Source organism: Prorops nasuta, unplaced genomic scaffold (assembly GCF_024137725.1).
Source record: "Prorops nasuta isolate Cenicafe-Biocafe unplaced genomic scaffold, Cenicafe_Pnas_1.2 PNAS00015, whole genome shotgun sequence".
Lineage (NCBI taxonomy): Eukaryota > Metazoa > Arthropoda > Insecta > Hymenoptera > Bethylidae > Prorops > Prorops nasuta.
Genome location: NW_027116812.1, coordinates 6,042,819 through 6,059,143, shown reverse-complemented (window position 1 = coordinate 6,059,143; position 16,325 = coordinate 6,042,819). Strand labels below are relative to the sequence as shown.

Below are 16,325 nucleotides of genomic sequence, written 5' to 3'. Positions count from 1 at the left end.
TCCTTTGATTCCACATATCTCTATTTATACAATATTTCGTGCTAAATAAATTTTGCATAAACCTATCTTACCAAATTTTGTTTATAATTTTAACACAACCTCTGTTATTTTCTACCTGAAAGCTACTGTACTTTGCTTTTGCAACAGGTTATTCAAAGGAGGGATGATTTTGGGGAGCCGCGAGAAAATTTCAACAGAGACTGGGCGGACTATAAGAATGGTTTTGGGGACCCAGCTAGAGAATTCTGGCTTGGAAACGAGAACATTTATATGTTGACGAACAACGAAGATTACATGTTGAGAGTCGAGCTGGAAGATTTTGAGGGGAACAAAAGGTACGAATTTATCTATATACATTTTTATTATTCAATATTTAAACGATATCGTTAATAAAGGATGCTGTAGGCTCGTTTATCTTATCGTTCGTTTGATTAACTGCTCACATTCAGTATATACAATATGATAGAGAATTTTATTTGCCACGTTGCTGAAGACAAATAAGGCGATAATGGAGTATCCTGATTATTTAGATGCTGGTCAGGTAGACACTGGAATTAAAAAAAATCTCACGCATGTCCATAATTATTTAACAAAAGCAACAGATACTGCTGAATGACCCTGGTGAAAAAGCCATTTCAGGATTCCATCAATCGCGATCACCGGCATTCCTTCTTCGGATGCATCGATTACCTCCTAACTCGTCGATATAGACAACAACATCAGATATAGCAGCCTCAAATGAATCTAAACTTTATACTCGAGACTCATAACAGTTTTTTGAACTATTTTAAAATAATCCCACATTTAAACATTCCAAACGAAATGAACGCAAAAAAAAAACGGAAATTTAACAAATATTATCTAAGACTTTCACGAACAATCTTTTCCTATTTAACGATACATGAGTATAAAGCAATTACGATAAACGAACGAGAGATCATTGAGCAAACGACGCCAGTTCTTGAGAGGAGAGTTTCGCAATTATAATCTCGAATAGAAGAATCACCTTCCAAACATTTATGTTTTCCAAATGAACTCAATGCAGAAAAGAGGATATTTAACAAAAGTACTCAAGTTTTATAAGGAATCTTTTAATATTTAACGATTGATTACGAGAAACGAGCGAGAGATCATAGGGCAAACGATGCAAATTCTCCAAGAGAATTTCACAATTATGATTTCGAATCAGTGGCGTTGAAGTTTTGCAGTAAAGATTTGATTAAGGATCGCGTAGAAATTGCAGATTGCTGGACAATCACTGCATGTATTCCAGCAAAAGGAGTTTCTTTCTTTCTCCACCTCCATGATTTCTTCTTACAAAACACTCTGCCAGTACCATGTGCTGCTTTACAGAAAGAATCGTGTCCAGTGCAAAACGAGCTAATGACAAAGTACACATTGAAAATGATTATGAGAGTGACATATGTATATTAGAGACTCACACAATTCAATCGACACCTCCTTTATATGTTAGAATCGACCGAAGATACTAATAAAACGTACATTAATGACCAATCAATACTCGCCAAACCACTCGACGAAGACCAGACGACAAATTTAACGAATCTCAAGATCTTTTACGATCGAATCCCCCACGTGTAAAAAATACAGTTATTTCATGATATTTATGATGTTGACCACATATGAAGGAGGCGAGCAACGATTCGTCGAACATCCAAGTTAAACTGTGATTCAGTGTTGTCAGTGGCAATTAAAACTGTCTCTCTTTCGCAATGAAACACTCAGAAACGGTAAATAGAATAATTTTCCTTATATCGAAGTAATAATAGGCATGATCTTGGCACTAGTTTTTTTATCTGATTTTTTGCTCCCTACATTGAACAGAAACGTAATCATTAAGCCTGGTTAGGTTTTTCCCAATCGCGTAGTGTAAATTAGGCGAGTAATTAACGTTCATTATCACGGTTCTTGGCGACTTTGCTCGTATAATATTATACAATGCTTTACTTTCCCATGAACAGTTTCTCGTACATTAATTGGCCCAATTAATCGCGTGCACCTTGCTATGTATACTTTAAAAGTGCAGAATTATATATATAGTATATATGGAATCTCGTGTAATCTCACTCGCACATGGCCGATATCGTGTTTATTCTATTTCGCGCTAGAAACCTTTAGCCTTACTTTCATGTTATGTAAGTGACTGTAACAACGACTTATGCGTTCATTTTCTACGATTCTATAATAGCTACCGCTCCGATTATATTATTTATTTACCTTTCTTTCTTTCGTTTTTTCAATTCCTAAGTTAAAATTTGTGAGTTATAAATATTAGTTTTTTTTATCCTTTTTTGTTTCATCTATATTGAGATATAGGAAAAGAAAGGGATTTGCAAAGTTTAACAATGTATGGTTAATTTATTTATTTTCAGATATGCCCAATATTCACACTTCAAGATTTATTCGGAAGGCGAATATTACAAATTGGAGATCGACGGGTACGAAGGAAACGCTGGTGATTCATTAAACGACCCGTGGTATGGCTCGAATAACAGTCCCTTCTCGACCTACAATCGGTAAGTCAGTCAAAGCTCTAACTCACAATCGGCAATTACAATAAAGACTGACGGTAACAAACATTTAAGATCTATTACATAAATTACGCGCGGAATTATTATTAACTTAATTTCACAAACTTTATTATACTGTCACTGCGCTAATTAATACGTGGGATCACACAATTATAACGCATAAGTATTGCAAATCCAATTACTTACCACCCACGTGTAGAGTATCTAATTATTTTCACGCACAAAAAAATTTTAGCGAAGAAAGCTTAAATTGCGTGGTAAATGCCACTCCGTGCTACGATAATAAACATTACGGAATACGTGAGAATTTTGGTTTTTTCATTTAGCTTAGCTACATATACGATCGAGTATGGTAGTTTTATTTCAAAGATTTTCTTCGTAGATGTTGAGTATGAGATTTTTCTTTCAGGGATAACGACAGGTCGTCGTTGAATTGTGCCTCTATGCTGAAGGGAGGATGGTGGTGGAAATCCTGTGGACGTGGGTTGAACGGCCTCTACCTGAACGATCCCCAAGATCTCACAGCTCGACAAGGTAAAATTCTTTTAAAATTCATCTCCTCCTACATAGCAACATCCTTCTACAAAAATTCGAGAGCCTTGTCATACAGGTATTGACCATTATAATAGTATCTGACATCTCCCCACTTGACCAAACATCGGAGGTCTTGTTGTATAAAATTAAAAGATAACACAATATATATATGGATATTTACGTCAACTTTCAGGATCTTATTAATTCTCCCATTCTTTGTCAAAAGTGTTTTCCAAGTCCTGAAAACAAAACGGCTCATTAGAAGCAAACTTGTCGTCTTCCATAAGGATTAAAAATAGGGCATATATGGTATTTGGAAAGTTGGAGATCGTTTCCGACTTTTGACGCAATGTTCTCTGTTTCCTCCTATAAATATTTCATTTATCGTGGATCCTCTAAAGGAATAATAGGAAAAAGAATGTTTAATTTTTTCGAGAATACTGCGACCCCTTTTAAGCGCTTTAATGATTACAGTAGAGTGATTGTGAGAGAGATGGACAGCTGGATTAACGTTTTCTTTTTTCTTTCTACGTAGGAATCGTTTGGTTCCGCTGGAGAGGCTGGGACTACACGCTGAAGAAAGCTGTAATGATGATTAAGCCAAAAGGACCAATGGGGAGCGCGTAAACACAGCGAGCTCTGCTCGAGCCTCTGTGTGTTATGCCCTTATTAAGATAATTCTCGGTATGCGTCACATTTAAGGCTGCTGCCTACGACCCGCACGACTTTACCAGATAACTTATCGAATATCGTGAGCCAGCCGAGAACCCGTCCTCTCACCCTTAGAAAGAAACCCCAGTTTCCCTTATAATTCATGAACGTTGCATCGAAAACCCCTTCCATCACTTCAAACTTTCCTCCTTCGTCAATACTCGACTCATTTACATCTTTTACCATACAGGAAATCCACACGTAACTTTATCTCCCTTCATCGACAGCGTCTCTCCACTATATTGTTTAATTTTTTATTCATAACTCTTAAACTTATTCAGAGAGATTTTAGACGGGTTCGTGGATAATTTTCTGTAATCTTAAGCGTATTAACACTAGATTTACGAACGTTGATTAGACCTATTTTTACCAAAGTGAGATTATTTGAATAATACACGAAAATTGAAATTTTATATATAGAAATTAGTTCTACTTTAAATTAAATGAAAGATTTATTATTAAAAAATTTATTTAAAACATTGTTTACGTATAAATTATGATTTTGAAATACCTTTGAATGAGTCAAATTGGCTCAGTCCGTAAATCTAGTGTTAAGAGTAAGATTTTTTGTTGATAAATCGGTATCAGAGAACAGATCGCGAAAATTTAAACCGTCCACATTCAATTCTATAAGTTATTGTAAATTTATATTTATTAAAAATGTCGCCAATGTACAGTATTTTAGAAGCTTAAGACAAACTGTTACTTGAATCGAATGAGTATGTAAGTAAGAGAAGTAAATAAATTTTATAATATATATATATATATATATATATATATATATTAGATCGCGATCGTCAAGTTTTCCTAGCTTATTTCAAATTGAAAATCGAATTATGGGAAGGGCAGCATTCTTAAAAGAAGGAAAAAAGAAATCCTATATATTCATCTTGATACGATTTGCTACACTTCGAGCGTATTAATTATGGTCATGCATCGATGTGAAACTAATTGGGAATGATTAATTTTGGAGTTACGAATATTTTAAGTAAAATTGAATCTTTGATATATACCGAATATGTTAAAAAAATATTAAGCAGCAGTGCTTGTTCGAAAGAAACTTTAGCTAAATCGCTTCCTTGAGTTAAATTATTCTTCGATCGCAACGAGTCCAGCGATAGAACATCACTAATTTTTACAAGTTTTAGTTCTTCAATATGTAGATCATCTCTAATTGGTTATATAACAGCTATAAAGCCGGATAATTACCAGAGTAGGATAATTTAGTGAAGAGAACCTAGTTTACCTGTACGAAATGGTGACGTTCTCTCACTGGACAGAGTATAAACACTATCGTATAACCATAGGTTTAAAGTAATATAATACTGTTTTATAATAGTCGTGGAAAATCCTAACATATATTTTAACACATTTCTTTTAAAAATCTATTCAGTATTCGATTTAATTTTTATTGAATTAAATGGCAGAAACAATGAAATGTGTACAAAATCGCAGAGTATATCGATCTATGTTGCTTGACAAAGACTGTATTTCTGTCATTGCGATTATTGTAACATTAAACTCACAATAAGATACTTGTTTAAAAATTAGTATCATTGATAGAGAACGATCGATATTATTAATTAAAAGTAAAATATTTGTCGTCCATAAATGTAATCTCCACGTGTCCCTTCCCTTATTGTCCATATTAAAATAATTCTTAACCTAGTAGTTTAATTAGCATTTAGTAAATCGAGGCTATCGGGACAACGCTGCAATGTCCAATATGAACAAAATCGTTAATTCCAAGGAGTGCATAAACATAAGTAGACAGTTGTGCATATCTTTCCAATGTATAAGTCGATTATCGTTTACGCATTCCTTCGATATTTTTTACACGGGATAAAATATACATAATATATTGTATATTCTACTTTTAAGGGTATCAGTAGGTTTACTTATGATAAAGCATGAATTTCGAAAATTTCCAAGGATCGGTTTTTACACTTGGAGAAAGCTAATAATATACACCTATACTTTCAATTATACATTGACCGCGAGATAGCTGTATATCCTTATTTTTTCTATATATCCTTAAGAGTTTATTAAATATTTATTTTAAACGCCACGCAACACATAATATGTGCATCAATAATGGTAAAAAATAGACGAAATTGAAATTTTCTTTATACGTAAAAAATTTTCATGAAAAAAAAAATGATTTAACATTTATTGAATTAATAACTACTAGTCTAAGACAATTCGTTAAAAATATTTTAATTTAAATAACATTAATCGACTCCGATTCCATGTTTTAAATAGATCTTTGCTCTACTATTATAGTATTATGCCATTAATACAGCTAATATAAAATGTTTATCGTAAAAGTATAACGTCTTTACATTTCTATTACGGGCAAACCCCATTTGAACGTAATATGGTAGTATGTCATTAAAAACTATACTGTACACTCGACTATTATAGGATAACACAATTTGAAGAAATATAAAAATTGATAGTACGAAAGCATTTGTTTATACTACGGCTACACGTGTACGCTTGTTACTGGATTCTGTTATGTCACGCTATCATTGAGATAACTGATTGTAAATAAACTGCATGTATAAGTATTGTAATAAGTTGTAAAAAGCCCGTAAATAAAATAAATAAATAAATGTTTCTTTTGTAAAAGATTGTAGATGAGCAAAAAGTCCTGAATACCAACGCTGTGCATGAGGAAATTTGCATGTGATTAGCATAAGCGTGAAATGTTTTAAAAAAGGACCCATAGAAAGGAAGTGATACCGGAAAAGCGATTTTTCCTTTCCTATGAATATTCCATGATTTTTTGCTTGGTATGTCCATGGATTAATATTAAGGGCAAAATAATTTCACTATTCTATGCGTATAATAAAAAAAATGCTGCAATTTGTAAAATTTGCAATAAATTTGTCCATTTGAATGTTGCGCGTCGTGTTATATTTCGGTACAAAAAATGTTTTATTATAAAGGAATTTGTGAAAGATATAGTAGCATGGCGAGAAACAGGTAAAGTTACATATTGTAAGAGAGAACAGAGGCCCGGACTCGTAAAAGAGCCTCTAACACTCGACTATATCCAGGTTTCGGTGGGTCAAAGTGTGGAAAGGGATGGAAATAGCTCACTGGGCTGTGTGTAGCAACCCGAGGGATGAGCAACAGGTGCGCGTGCCATGTGCATCAAAATGCATCGCAGACAGGATTCATAAAATGTTGGGAACAAAAAAATAAACCCATTTATATAGAATACAATCTACATTATCATCCCTCACTGATTATTTACTAATAAACAAAAACGATCCTTCTTCTCCCAGCATTTATTTAGCAAAATATAATAAACATAAGTTTTAGGTTAAATGAAATGAATCGTTCTTTATTATACATAGCAGTATAACACCAAATACATCAGAAATCTCACATGCCAAATAAAACCGAACAAGCGCGCCATCTATCGTCGGCCGTAGGAAATTACAATTTTATTTCTAAAAAAACTCGTTAAAAACTCAATTGTTTCCACAGAAAATAATGACTAATTGTTAAAGAAAAACATAATATACATTTTTCCATTGAGATGTTTACTCTTTTTACTTAATAACTAACAAATTAAAAGTAATAAAACATATCGGATCAAACTTAGGACTCTAGTTTAGTGCCCCCTATATACCACGCCATAGAACTACCGGACTACGTGTCGTGTGATCTCAGAAAAGCCAGAAAAGTTTAAACGTGAGGCACGCGACGTGAATGTGGTCAAGGTTATCGTGATTTTCTTTAAATTAAAGTGTTCTGATCAAAGGAAACGGTTCAAACTTTGACAGATCAATAAGAGTGCGGTTATAGCAATACAATACATCGATGTGTACACGTTAATTCAAAGTGTAAGTGAGATTCATGTAACAAAATTTAAAACTCGCCTGTTGCATTCGCATGGCTTATGCCTTCTTTCTATTCTTCTCTTGTGCCTCACCAATATAGCGTTTTACGTCTTTTTAAAGCTTCACGGTAACTTGCATTGGTAATCATTTTAAACCTTTAATTATCTCGATATTCTGTTTGTATTATCAAAAGCAAGCATTTAAATCCTATTGTCGTTTTTCTTCCAATCGAATCTTTTTTAAAATTTTGATACTTTTTATAAAAAGACGAGATTATTGCGGTAAAGTTTAAAATAAGTTTAAATTACTACGCTTGTAAAATTTTTAAATTTATGTTGAGAAAACTTAGACGCGCTTTCTGTTAGATGCTTTAATTTCAAATTTCTTAAAGTGTGTCATATGATATAACTTAATTTTCGCTAAACACATATTTTCGGGAAGATATATAATTTGATATTCTACCTTACAAAGGAAACCACTTTCCCTAGGCATTACTGCATTTTACCACTTTTCTTTTATAATATGAATCCTTTTTACATGTATTTTTTCATAAACTTCTGCTTTGTTTAGTAATTAGTCACTATATAGAGTAAATGTTTCTTATATTGTAGACTGATATGTATATGTATTAAATTTATAATGTTTACTTGTGCTATACTTCAAAATGCTAAAATCAACTATTTTATATTTCAGGAAGTAAAGCAAAGAATGATTAAACTAAGATAAAACAGTTAAGACATAATCCAGTGCATTTGCTAACATTTACTATTATTTGGTATTTGCATTAAACATTAAGCAAATCATTAACGATCAAAAATATAATTGTAAAGCAGCATCATGTATAATAATCAGTTCAACAACTCAGAATGTGATATTTATCATATTGACAGAAACCCTAAGTTTTATGTGAGCTGGAGTCCACAAGAGAGTAGAAAACTCTTTTCTAAGAGGCAATTTATATCACCTAAATCACTCAGTAAATCTGTACCGCATCGAAATAAAAGTTTATTAAGGTATAGAATAAATAGATCACTGAGTTTTGATATTGGAAGTGTGAAAAATAATAATACATATAAATCACCTAATTCAAGTTCTGATAGTGCTTCTTTTGAAAGTGATGAAAAAAAATTGTCAAGATCAGCTAAAATAATGAGAGCTTTAAACTTAAATATTAGTCCAGTTAATAGCCGAACAAAATTGATAAAAAAATCATTAAATTTTGATTCAAGTCCTAGTCCTAAAAGACTTATGCATAAAAGTCCTAGAAGTATGTCTATACTAAGTTTAAGTACACCTTCTCCTCAGTTAAATAAAACTTTAAGCTTTGATACTAGTCCTAGCTGCTCTGTTATAATCAGTCCACCTATGTCAAATGAGTCTATGGATGAGAATCAAAATCAAACACCAATACAGAGAAGGAGCGTTAAAAAATCATTAACATATCTTACACCCAGCGTGAAAAATGTAGCAGGCTCTCCAAATACAATTTTACATTCATCACCATTACTACGTAGTGACCTTAAAGAGAAAATTGATAACATTGTACAAATGACTCAAACTCCAAATGTTCATTCTCTTAGGAGAAGTATAAAGAGTGTTAAAAATTTAAATGAAATTATGATTAGTACACCAAGAAATTTATTTTATGATTTTAACGAAGATGAGAATGAAGAGCCAAAAACACCTGAAAATAAAACTAGGATAATTCCAGAGAGTATGAGCTCCATTAAGAAAAGTCACAAGAAGGTATTAACTAAATTTCAATTTTTATTCAGTCTCACATTGGTTTATTTGTTTTTATATATTTTTTATTTTTTACAAAATTCAATCTGTATCTTTATAAAATTTCATGTTTAAATATTTTTTTTTGTGTGTATATTACAAAAGTTAACCATATATAATTGTTTATAAAATAGGAGAGAACACGTCGCATGGAATGTGTCAATCTGCAAATGGAAATTAAAGATACCAGTGGTTCTTATGAAGAGGAAACAATTAAGTTATTAATGACAGATGATAAAAGACCAAAAACACCACAAATTTTTGATAAAGAAGCAAGCCCAACATATAGTTTAAACTCTATAAAGCAGTCCCATAAAAAAGATAAAAGCAAAAAGAAGTCTTATCATTCTGAGGATGAAATATCTGAAAATGAATCAATATATGATTATTCTGATAATCTAGAGGTTTCAATAGAACTAAATGAATCGTTTCAAAATGATGACCTTGATTATAGACATCAAAATTTGCAAAAGGAAACAGAGGTTTTGGAAACAGATAGTTTGCAGCAATCTTCTTCATCGATTGACGAATCAATGCAAGATATTAGCAACTTGTCTTCAAATCAAAATTTAGAACCTAAGAATGAGGCATCACCTTCCAGTGCTGGCACCCGATGCATTTCGCTGACTCCAAAAAATAATAGTCTTCCGCCAGAAAACACAGTACGAAAAACCCCCGAAAATCGGGTGAATTTCTTAGATCGTATTTTATCTGAATCTATCAAAAAATCACATAAAAAAATTAAAGATGAAAATAAAAAAAAATTATTCAGACCTAAGTGTCTTCATCCAAATTTAGAAATACACCAAAATGAAAGTAACTCAAATGCTGAAGTAACTGAAAGATCTGGTACACCAGAAAATGTTAACTCCAGTAGGCAATTGATTAATCACTTCAGCTCAGTGAAAAAGAGTCATAAGAAAGACAAGCACTGCAAAATTCTTACAGCATCTGCAAACCGTATGAAATACTTTACTCGTAGTCAACGAGAAAATGATAATTCAAAAGATACAGGAAAAGATGATAATAAGGAGGATCATTTATTTGACGGTATTAAAAAATTATCTGTGAATGATGAAATTATCTGTTGTAAATTGTCTCCAAATAAAAAATTAAAAATATCTTCTGAATTGTTTTCAAACAAAGATGACTTTAATGATATTAAAGAGTTAGAAACAGGCTACGAAAGTGATGAAGAAGAATTTAAAATATTCACACCAATTAAAAGAAGATCAATTATAGATCGAAGAAACGAAAACAGCGATAAACTACGGACAACCGTAAATCCCAATGATAGCAATGAAGACATTAATGAGAATCTTGATATTTCTAGGTGCGTGACACCGGTTTTAAAATGGCGACAAAGTCCAGAACTTAAAACATATACTGGTTGTCATGATGAGAACGAAACTGATAAACTCAACAATTATCATTTAAGTTCAGCAGAAGATAGTGTTACTACTGCTACTACAGACAATGATGGAAGAGTGACTCCAAAAAATACTATCACTCCTGAAATACTGCTAAATGTGAATTCTATTAAAAAGTCTCATAAGAAGGATAAGCGTACTAATAGCTTACGCAAAAGAATCTCGCCCCGCATAGCATCAAACAATAGTAACGAAATTAATTGCAAAGGTTCCAGTCAAGATTTTAAAGTACCATCCTTGGATCATAGTTTAAATGCCAGTACTTCAAGCTTTGAAACCGATGATAGCGATCATTTTAAAGTTGTAAATTCTAATAACCCTCAACCATCTACAAGTCATTGGAATACAAGTGCAGAATCTTTAGAAAATAAGGTGCATGCAGTTAGTAATCCAAAAAAGACACCACCTAACAGTTTACGAATTAAAAGCTACATGAGATTGCTACAAAGTACATCAATTAAACGATCGCATAAGAAAGTTCGGAATGAGAAGAAAAAATATAATAATATTGATGCTGGCCTTGAATTATCGGATGACGGCTCTATTTTCGACGAAAACGATAGAATTAACTTTATGCAAGCTTCGAAAATAAGATTGTATTCGGATTCAAGAGATGAAAGTACCGAGGATGTTGTAAACATGGCGACGCCACGTATAGTGATTACCAATGAAGATTCGAGAATAAACGACTTGCTGGAGAAGGTAACAAATACTTCTGTAATAAAACATAATAAAGGTGCCAAATTAATTTTTAATAAAAACATGAGTAATTTACTTTTTTACAGGAAGAATTAAGGCAATATAGGCTCTCTAAGCATTTCAATACAAACGTTTCAAAAAGCTTTTCAATTATGAAGGCAGGTGAAGGAATTAAAGATGGTACATCAGAGGTTAATCAAAAGTAATATTAACAAGATATAGAACAGTATTCATAACTGATTTTGTGTCAAGTATTTCAAACCAACCTAATCTATCCTTATATGTTATTTTAATTTTTTTTATAATTTTTGTTCTAAATGCTAAGTGAATAATTAATCACAAGATTTTATGTTAAGATGTGCGAGTGTAAATAACTTAATTTAGAGCAAACTTAAGTATCAATAACTTTTAAAATTTATTTGTATATTAATGAGTTGAATGTTTTCTAAAATATAAATTTAATGTTATTCTTAATAAATATTTACCCAAGCTTTTCATATTTTCATAATTCAAACAGAGTATATTTTTAAAACTAATGACGAAAACGAGTTTATTGACGATCCGATGGAATCCAAGGTCTAAGGTTTATTCTGGGTAACAGTTTCTTCCTTTTTTTTACATATTTTATGTTAATAATAAAAATTAGTTAGAGCTTCGTTTAACAGAACTTTAATTCAAACGTGGAATAATTGAAAAATTAATTGTGTCAATTAAATCTATGTTTGAAGAAAAAGTTTCATGATGTATTTAAATTATTTTTAACAATTTGATTGGCAGCATTATATGTGATATCGCATTATTACGAATTTAAATAAAACCTAACATGTTATGTAGAATATTGATGACAACATTTAGCCAATTATTCTACACACGGTTTTCATATTTATGACTTTTTACATAAAATAATTTAATAATCTATTCATAAGTCTTGCATTATAAACAAATACAACAAAATTCTGTTTTAAGATATTGATTTTCCATTTTGATAACATTTACATGTTTATTAATAATAAAATATATATCCTAAACCTTTATTTTAACTAATAAGATTTATTATCAATACGCCATTTACTTTTGTTAAAGTTTTAAAGTTTGAAATTGAGCTTATTTGAAATAATAACATATCGTGAATTTACTTGAATTATAGGCTTGCTAAAATATTCTAATTTGAATTTAATCAGTTTCAGGTATTTAGTACATGTAATTTTGTGATAGGTACATATTGTATGTGCGATTTGTGTGTGTGTGGGTGAGCTAATGGCTAATGAACGGATGAACGTATCGAAACTATTAACGCCGTCTGCTGACATAAAATGGAACTCTCTAGTAGAGTTCTGAGTTCTGACTCTGACGAGTACGGAGTAACGACACTAACGACACTGCTGACAGATGGAATACTTGCCGCGTAGATCGTTCCTAAATACATCGGCAATATTCCGAACATCATATCTGTCGGTCACTGTACTTTACATATCTATAGATTCAGATAGTTTACGGTTTATAACAAAATAGGCTAAAACCAGCTAAAACACTGGTTAAAACCATAAAACTAAAAATTATACAGGGCTTCAAAAGGTAGGCCAATACCGTCATATTTTTGTCACAAGTGGTTTATAGTCATTCTCAGACACTTGTTACTGCAAGTAAATAAATTTTAAATACTTTTACTTTTCGAAAAAAAAAAAAAAATCATTTATCATGACGAAGATTACGTTAATAATCAAACATAAAATGGTTTGAAACTGAAATTGGTCAGTCAAGATTGTTCTCTATCGATTTCTAAGAAGTTTTAAGGTTTCGTTTATGGAGTTGACATTGTACTGCCTTTTTAGCGCAATGTATATCGTTAGAAAAAAATATGACGACTATGTCTTAATTGGATGAATCATTCAAATTATTCTTCTCTCGAGTTACGTCGCAAACAAACTTTTTGACAGAAGAGAAAGCTGATAACAGATTTATTGATCTTGTTTGACATTTGCAACAACAATTATTTTTTTAATTGTAGAGAATCTTATAATTAATTTAATTGATATTTGTGTTTTCCGTAAATTGAATAATCGCTTATTGAAATATTAGGTATATTTTGTTTTGTTTTTAATTATGCTAATTCTATATTGTGTATGATTTTGTGCAACATAAAAAGCTTCACATTTTCCAGAAAATAAAGTTTAAGTTTAAAATCATACTGCTTTTTAGTTAAAGTTTTGACAATGGATACTGGATTTTCTTCTTACCACAATGGTGGCCCTACGAGAGAACAAGATTTTGGCAGGTTATCCCAAACAATTGGGACTTCGATATTAAAGATATTACAAAATGGTAAGTAAATCCTTTTATTAGATAAAATTTGTGTACATTGATAACTTCTTAATTTTTCTTATAGTTTCGTCAATGCAGAAAATGGTCAATCAATTGGGTGGTTCAACTGAATCCCAAGAGCTCAGAAATCAATTGTAATAATTATTTAATGATTTTAAATATATAGGAATAATTAATTAATCCAATAAATATATTTTATTTTAGACATCAGATACAACATTATACACAACAATTGGCTAAAGACACAAGTGTAAATCTTCTTGATTTATCAAGATTAACTAATAATTCTAGTGCAGTTAGTCCTGGGGAACAAAGACAACGTAGAATGCAGAAGGAACGACTTCAAGAAGAATTTACAAGTGCATTAAACAATTTCCAAGTATATATTTAACTTGCCAATTATTTGTATTAGCTTTATGTGTATTGTACATAATTATTACATATACTAATTTCTTCTTTTTAGAGTGTTCAAAGACTCGCAGCTTCTAAAGAAAAAGAAATGGTGAAAAAAGCAAAAGCAAGTGTAGGAATTATTCCATTTGGAGAAAAGAAGCAAGAAACTTTAATTGAACTACAAGATAGTAGAACTCAAAAAGTGATCCAGCAACATCAAATGCAAGAAGAGCAAAATTTGAGGATGCTAGAGGAACAAGAAGCTAGTATAAGAAGATTAGAGGTAAATATTTTTATTTATTTCTACTTGTTTTATGTGATAAAAATTATATCTGCTAGTTAGTGGAAGAAGAGTAGGTCTTATTGAAAAAATATAAAATATTTTTATCTTGCGTGTGCAAATATGAAAAATAATACATTCTTTTTACTTGTTTATAATAGATAGTATGTTAATCATAGAGAGAAATTAATTATTAAAAAATAAAGAGTTTAGCTACATTTGGTTTTACTAATAACTGTAGCTTTATGCTCAGTCATCAGCTTTGCTCTTTGGCATTACCAAATATGCACCTTGTTAGTAATTGCTCACTTGCTCTCCTTAGTTAACAAAGTACTATTTACATCTAGCTTTAAGTACAAATGTCCTTAAATATTTTTCTTATTGCAAAATCTTAACTTTCCAGAGTAATATCAGTGATATCAATCAAATATTTAAAGATCTTGGGGCTTTAGTTTATGATCAAGGTGAAGTTATAGACTCGATAGAAGCTTCTGTGGAGAGAACAGAGGTATGTGTGGGTGAAGCTACATCCCATGTTCGGCAAGCCAGTATCTATCAAAATAAACTACGAAAAAAGAAATGCATCCTAATTATTATAGGAGTTGTAATAGTGTCTATTTTAATTGGGATTATAATATGGAAAAGCTCTTAAAGAAAACTTTGTTATAATATTTTGATATTAGACCCTTAAAGGACAGTCTATTTGTGCAAATTGCTTACAATAATATTATGATCATTGTTTATGAGTATTTAACAAATCATTATCGTAAAACAAAAAAAAAAGGTATAACATCTGTATATTTTAATTGTGATAATAATTGGTGCAAGTTTTAATTTCTTTGTTAAATCTTTTTGATGGCCAGTCTGTGACTGCCTTGTCCACTTGTAGTTTTCATTACTCACTTACATAATGTTTATTACACAGTGACATAAGAATAGTGTACTCATTAGTACTAATGTTATATTTAATGAATATACAGTTTTTAGAGAGTAAAAAATATATAATGTATACTTATACAAATAGACATGAATGAATCAATATTGTATGAATGTTGAATTATTGTAAACATTGTATAATGTCTGCCTGGTTTAAAAGCTGATTGAATTAATTCATTCCTAAAGATAAAAGTAATAATGCTTTTGTAAAAGCTTAAATGGCAATATCAATAAACCGAACTATGCTCGAATTTCAGCTTAACAATTATTTAAGACGAAGACTGAGCTAAGTATTGTATTGAAGGTTAAAGTAAGACAGTTGATCTTATTTAAGACTTCACTAAGCTTAAGGTCAGTTTATTGATACAACCCAAGATAAAACAAGTGTATAGTTTATATAAGTTCATGTATTATAATATATTGCTTAAATCGAGACTTATAGATATAATAAAGCTCATTTATCGCGAATGAAGTAATTTGTATATTTATTTTAAAAGTTTATATATATTTGACATTGGTTATTAGCACTTATATTATTCCTTCAATGTAAAATATTCTTTTTAATAATAAAAATTAATAACTTTACCCCAGTCGAAATTTTGATTAAATATCACTTTACCAAAGCATACCATTGCTTTGCATGAAATCCCTCGATCGATACGTCCAAATTTAAATAAAGAATGCTTGAGGTAGCTTGAGGCCTGTAAGAAGCGAGGAAAGTATATATCTTAGGCGGTATTCACAATCAAATCTTATAAATAAAACCGTCTTAAATATAGGTAATATTTTTCTATTACCATTGAAAGAAAGGGAACAATCGATCTTTGATACA

The 16,325-nt window shown here is 31.0% G+C and overlaps 2 protein-coding genes across 6 annotated transcripts in view; both read left to right on the top strand.

The window, feature by feature from the left end:
* LOC136778874 (peptidyl-prolyl cis-trans isomerase G-like) overlaps nucleotides 1-12,363 on the top strand; it is an 89,284-nt gene extending 76,921 nt beyond the window's left edge. The window contains exons 7-12 of one of the 3 annotated variants that reach the window (XM_066736021.1): nucleotides 148-335; nucleotides 2,394-2,537; nucleotides 2,962-3,086; nucleotides 3,622-3,707; nucleotides 10,015-11,565; nucleotides 11,649-12,363. In XM_066736021.1, the coding sequence (XP_066592118.1) occupies nucleotides 148-335; nucleotides 2,394-2,537; nucleotides 2,962-3,086; nucleotides 3,622-3,707; nucleotides 10,015-11,565; nucleotides 11,649-11,768 (2,214 nt within the window). In that variant the 3' untranslated portion in view covers nucleotides 11,769-12,363. Of the gene's footprint in view, nucleotides 1-147; nucleotides 336-2,393; nucleotides 2,538-2,961; nucleotides 3,087-3,621; nucleotides 3,708-7,484; nucleotides 7,655-7,674; nucleotides 7,779-8,344; nucleotides 9,398-9,567; nucleotides 11,566-11,648 lie in introns of those variants that run through there. The other 2 variants (XM_066736022.1, XM_066736023.1) reach the window with 2 other exon arrangements.
* Nucleotides 12,364-12,968: 605 nt separating this feature from the next.
* On the top strand, nucleotides 12,969-16,073 carry Syx7 (syntaxin 7). Of its 3 annotated transcripts, none has more exons than XM_066736058.1 (6): nucleotides 12,969-13,137; nucleotides 13,762-13,884; nucleotides 13,949-14,018; nucleotides 14,089-14,263; nucleotides 14,348-14,560; nucleotides 14,961-16,073. In XM_066736058.1, exons 2-6 carry the CDS (start codon nucleotides 13,776-13,778, stop codon nucleotides 15,207-15,209), a joined length of 816 nt encoding a protein of 271 aa, XP_066592155.1. In that variant the 5' UTR covers nucleotides 12,969-13,137; nucleotides 13,762-13,775; the 3' UTR covers nucleotides 15,210-16,073. The 3 variants fall into 3 exon arrangements, with proteins under 3 accessions (XP_066592155.1, XP_066592157.1, XP_066592158.1); XM_066736060.1 differs by having other exon boundaries at nucleotides 13,106-13,205; XM_066736061.1 differs by lacking the exon at nucleotides 12,969-13,137 and adding an exon at nucleotides 13,252-13,641.
* The last annotated feature ends 252 nt before the right edge of the window (nucleotides 16,074-16,325 follow it).

Excerpts from the sequence above, each read along its gene's own strand:
- Syx7 (XM_066736058.1), top strand. The coding sequence starts at position 13,776 with ATGGATACTGGATTTTCTTCTTACCACAATGGTGGCCCTACGAGAGAA. Across the intron at positions 14,019-14,088 it reads CAAGAGCTCAGAAATCAATT|ACATCAGATACAACATTATA; the intron begins GTAATAATTATT and ends ATTTTATTTTAG. Across the intron at positions 14,264-14,347 it reads GTGCATTAAACAATTTCCAA|AGTGTTCAAAGACTCGCAGC; the intron begins GTATATATTTAA and ends TCTTCTTTTTAG.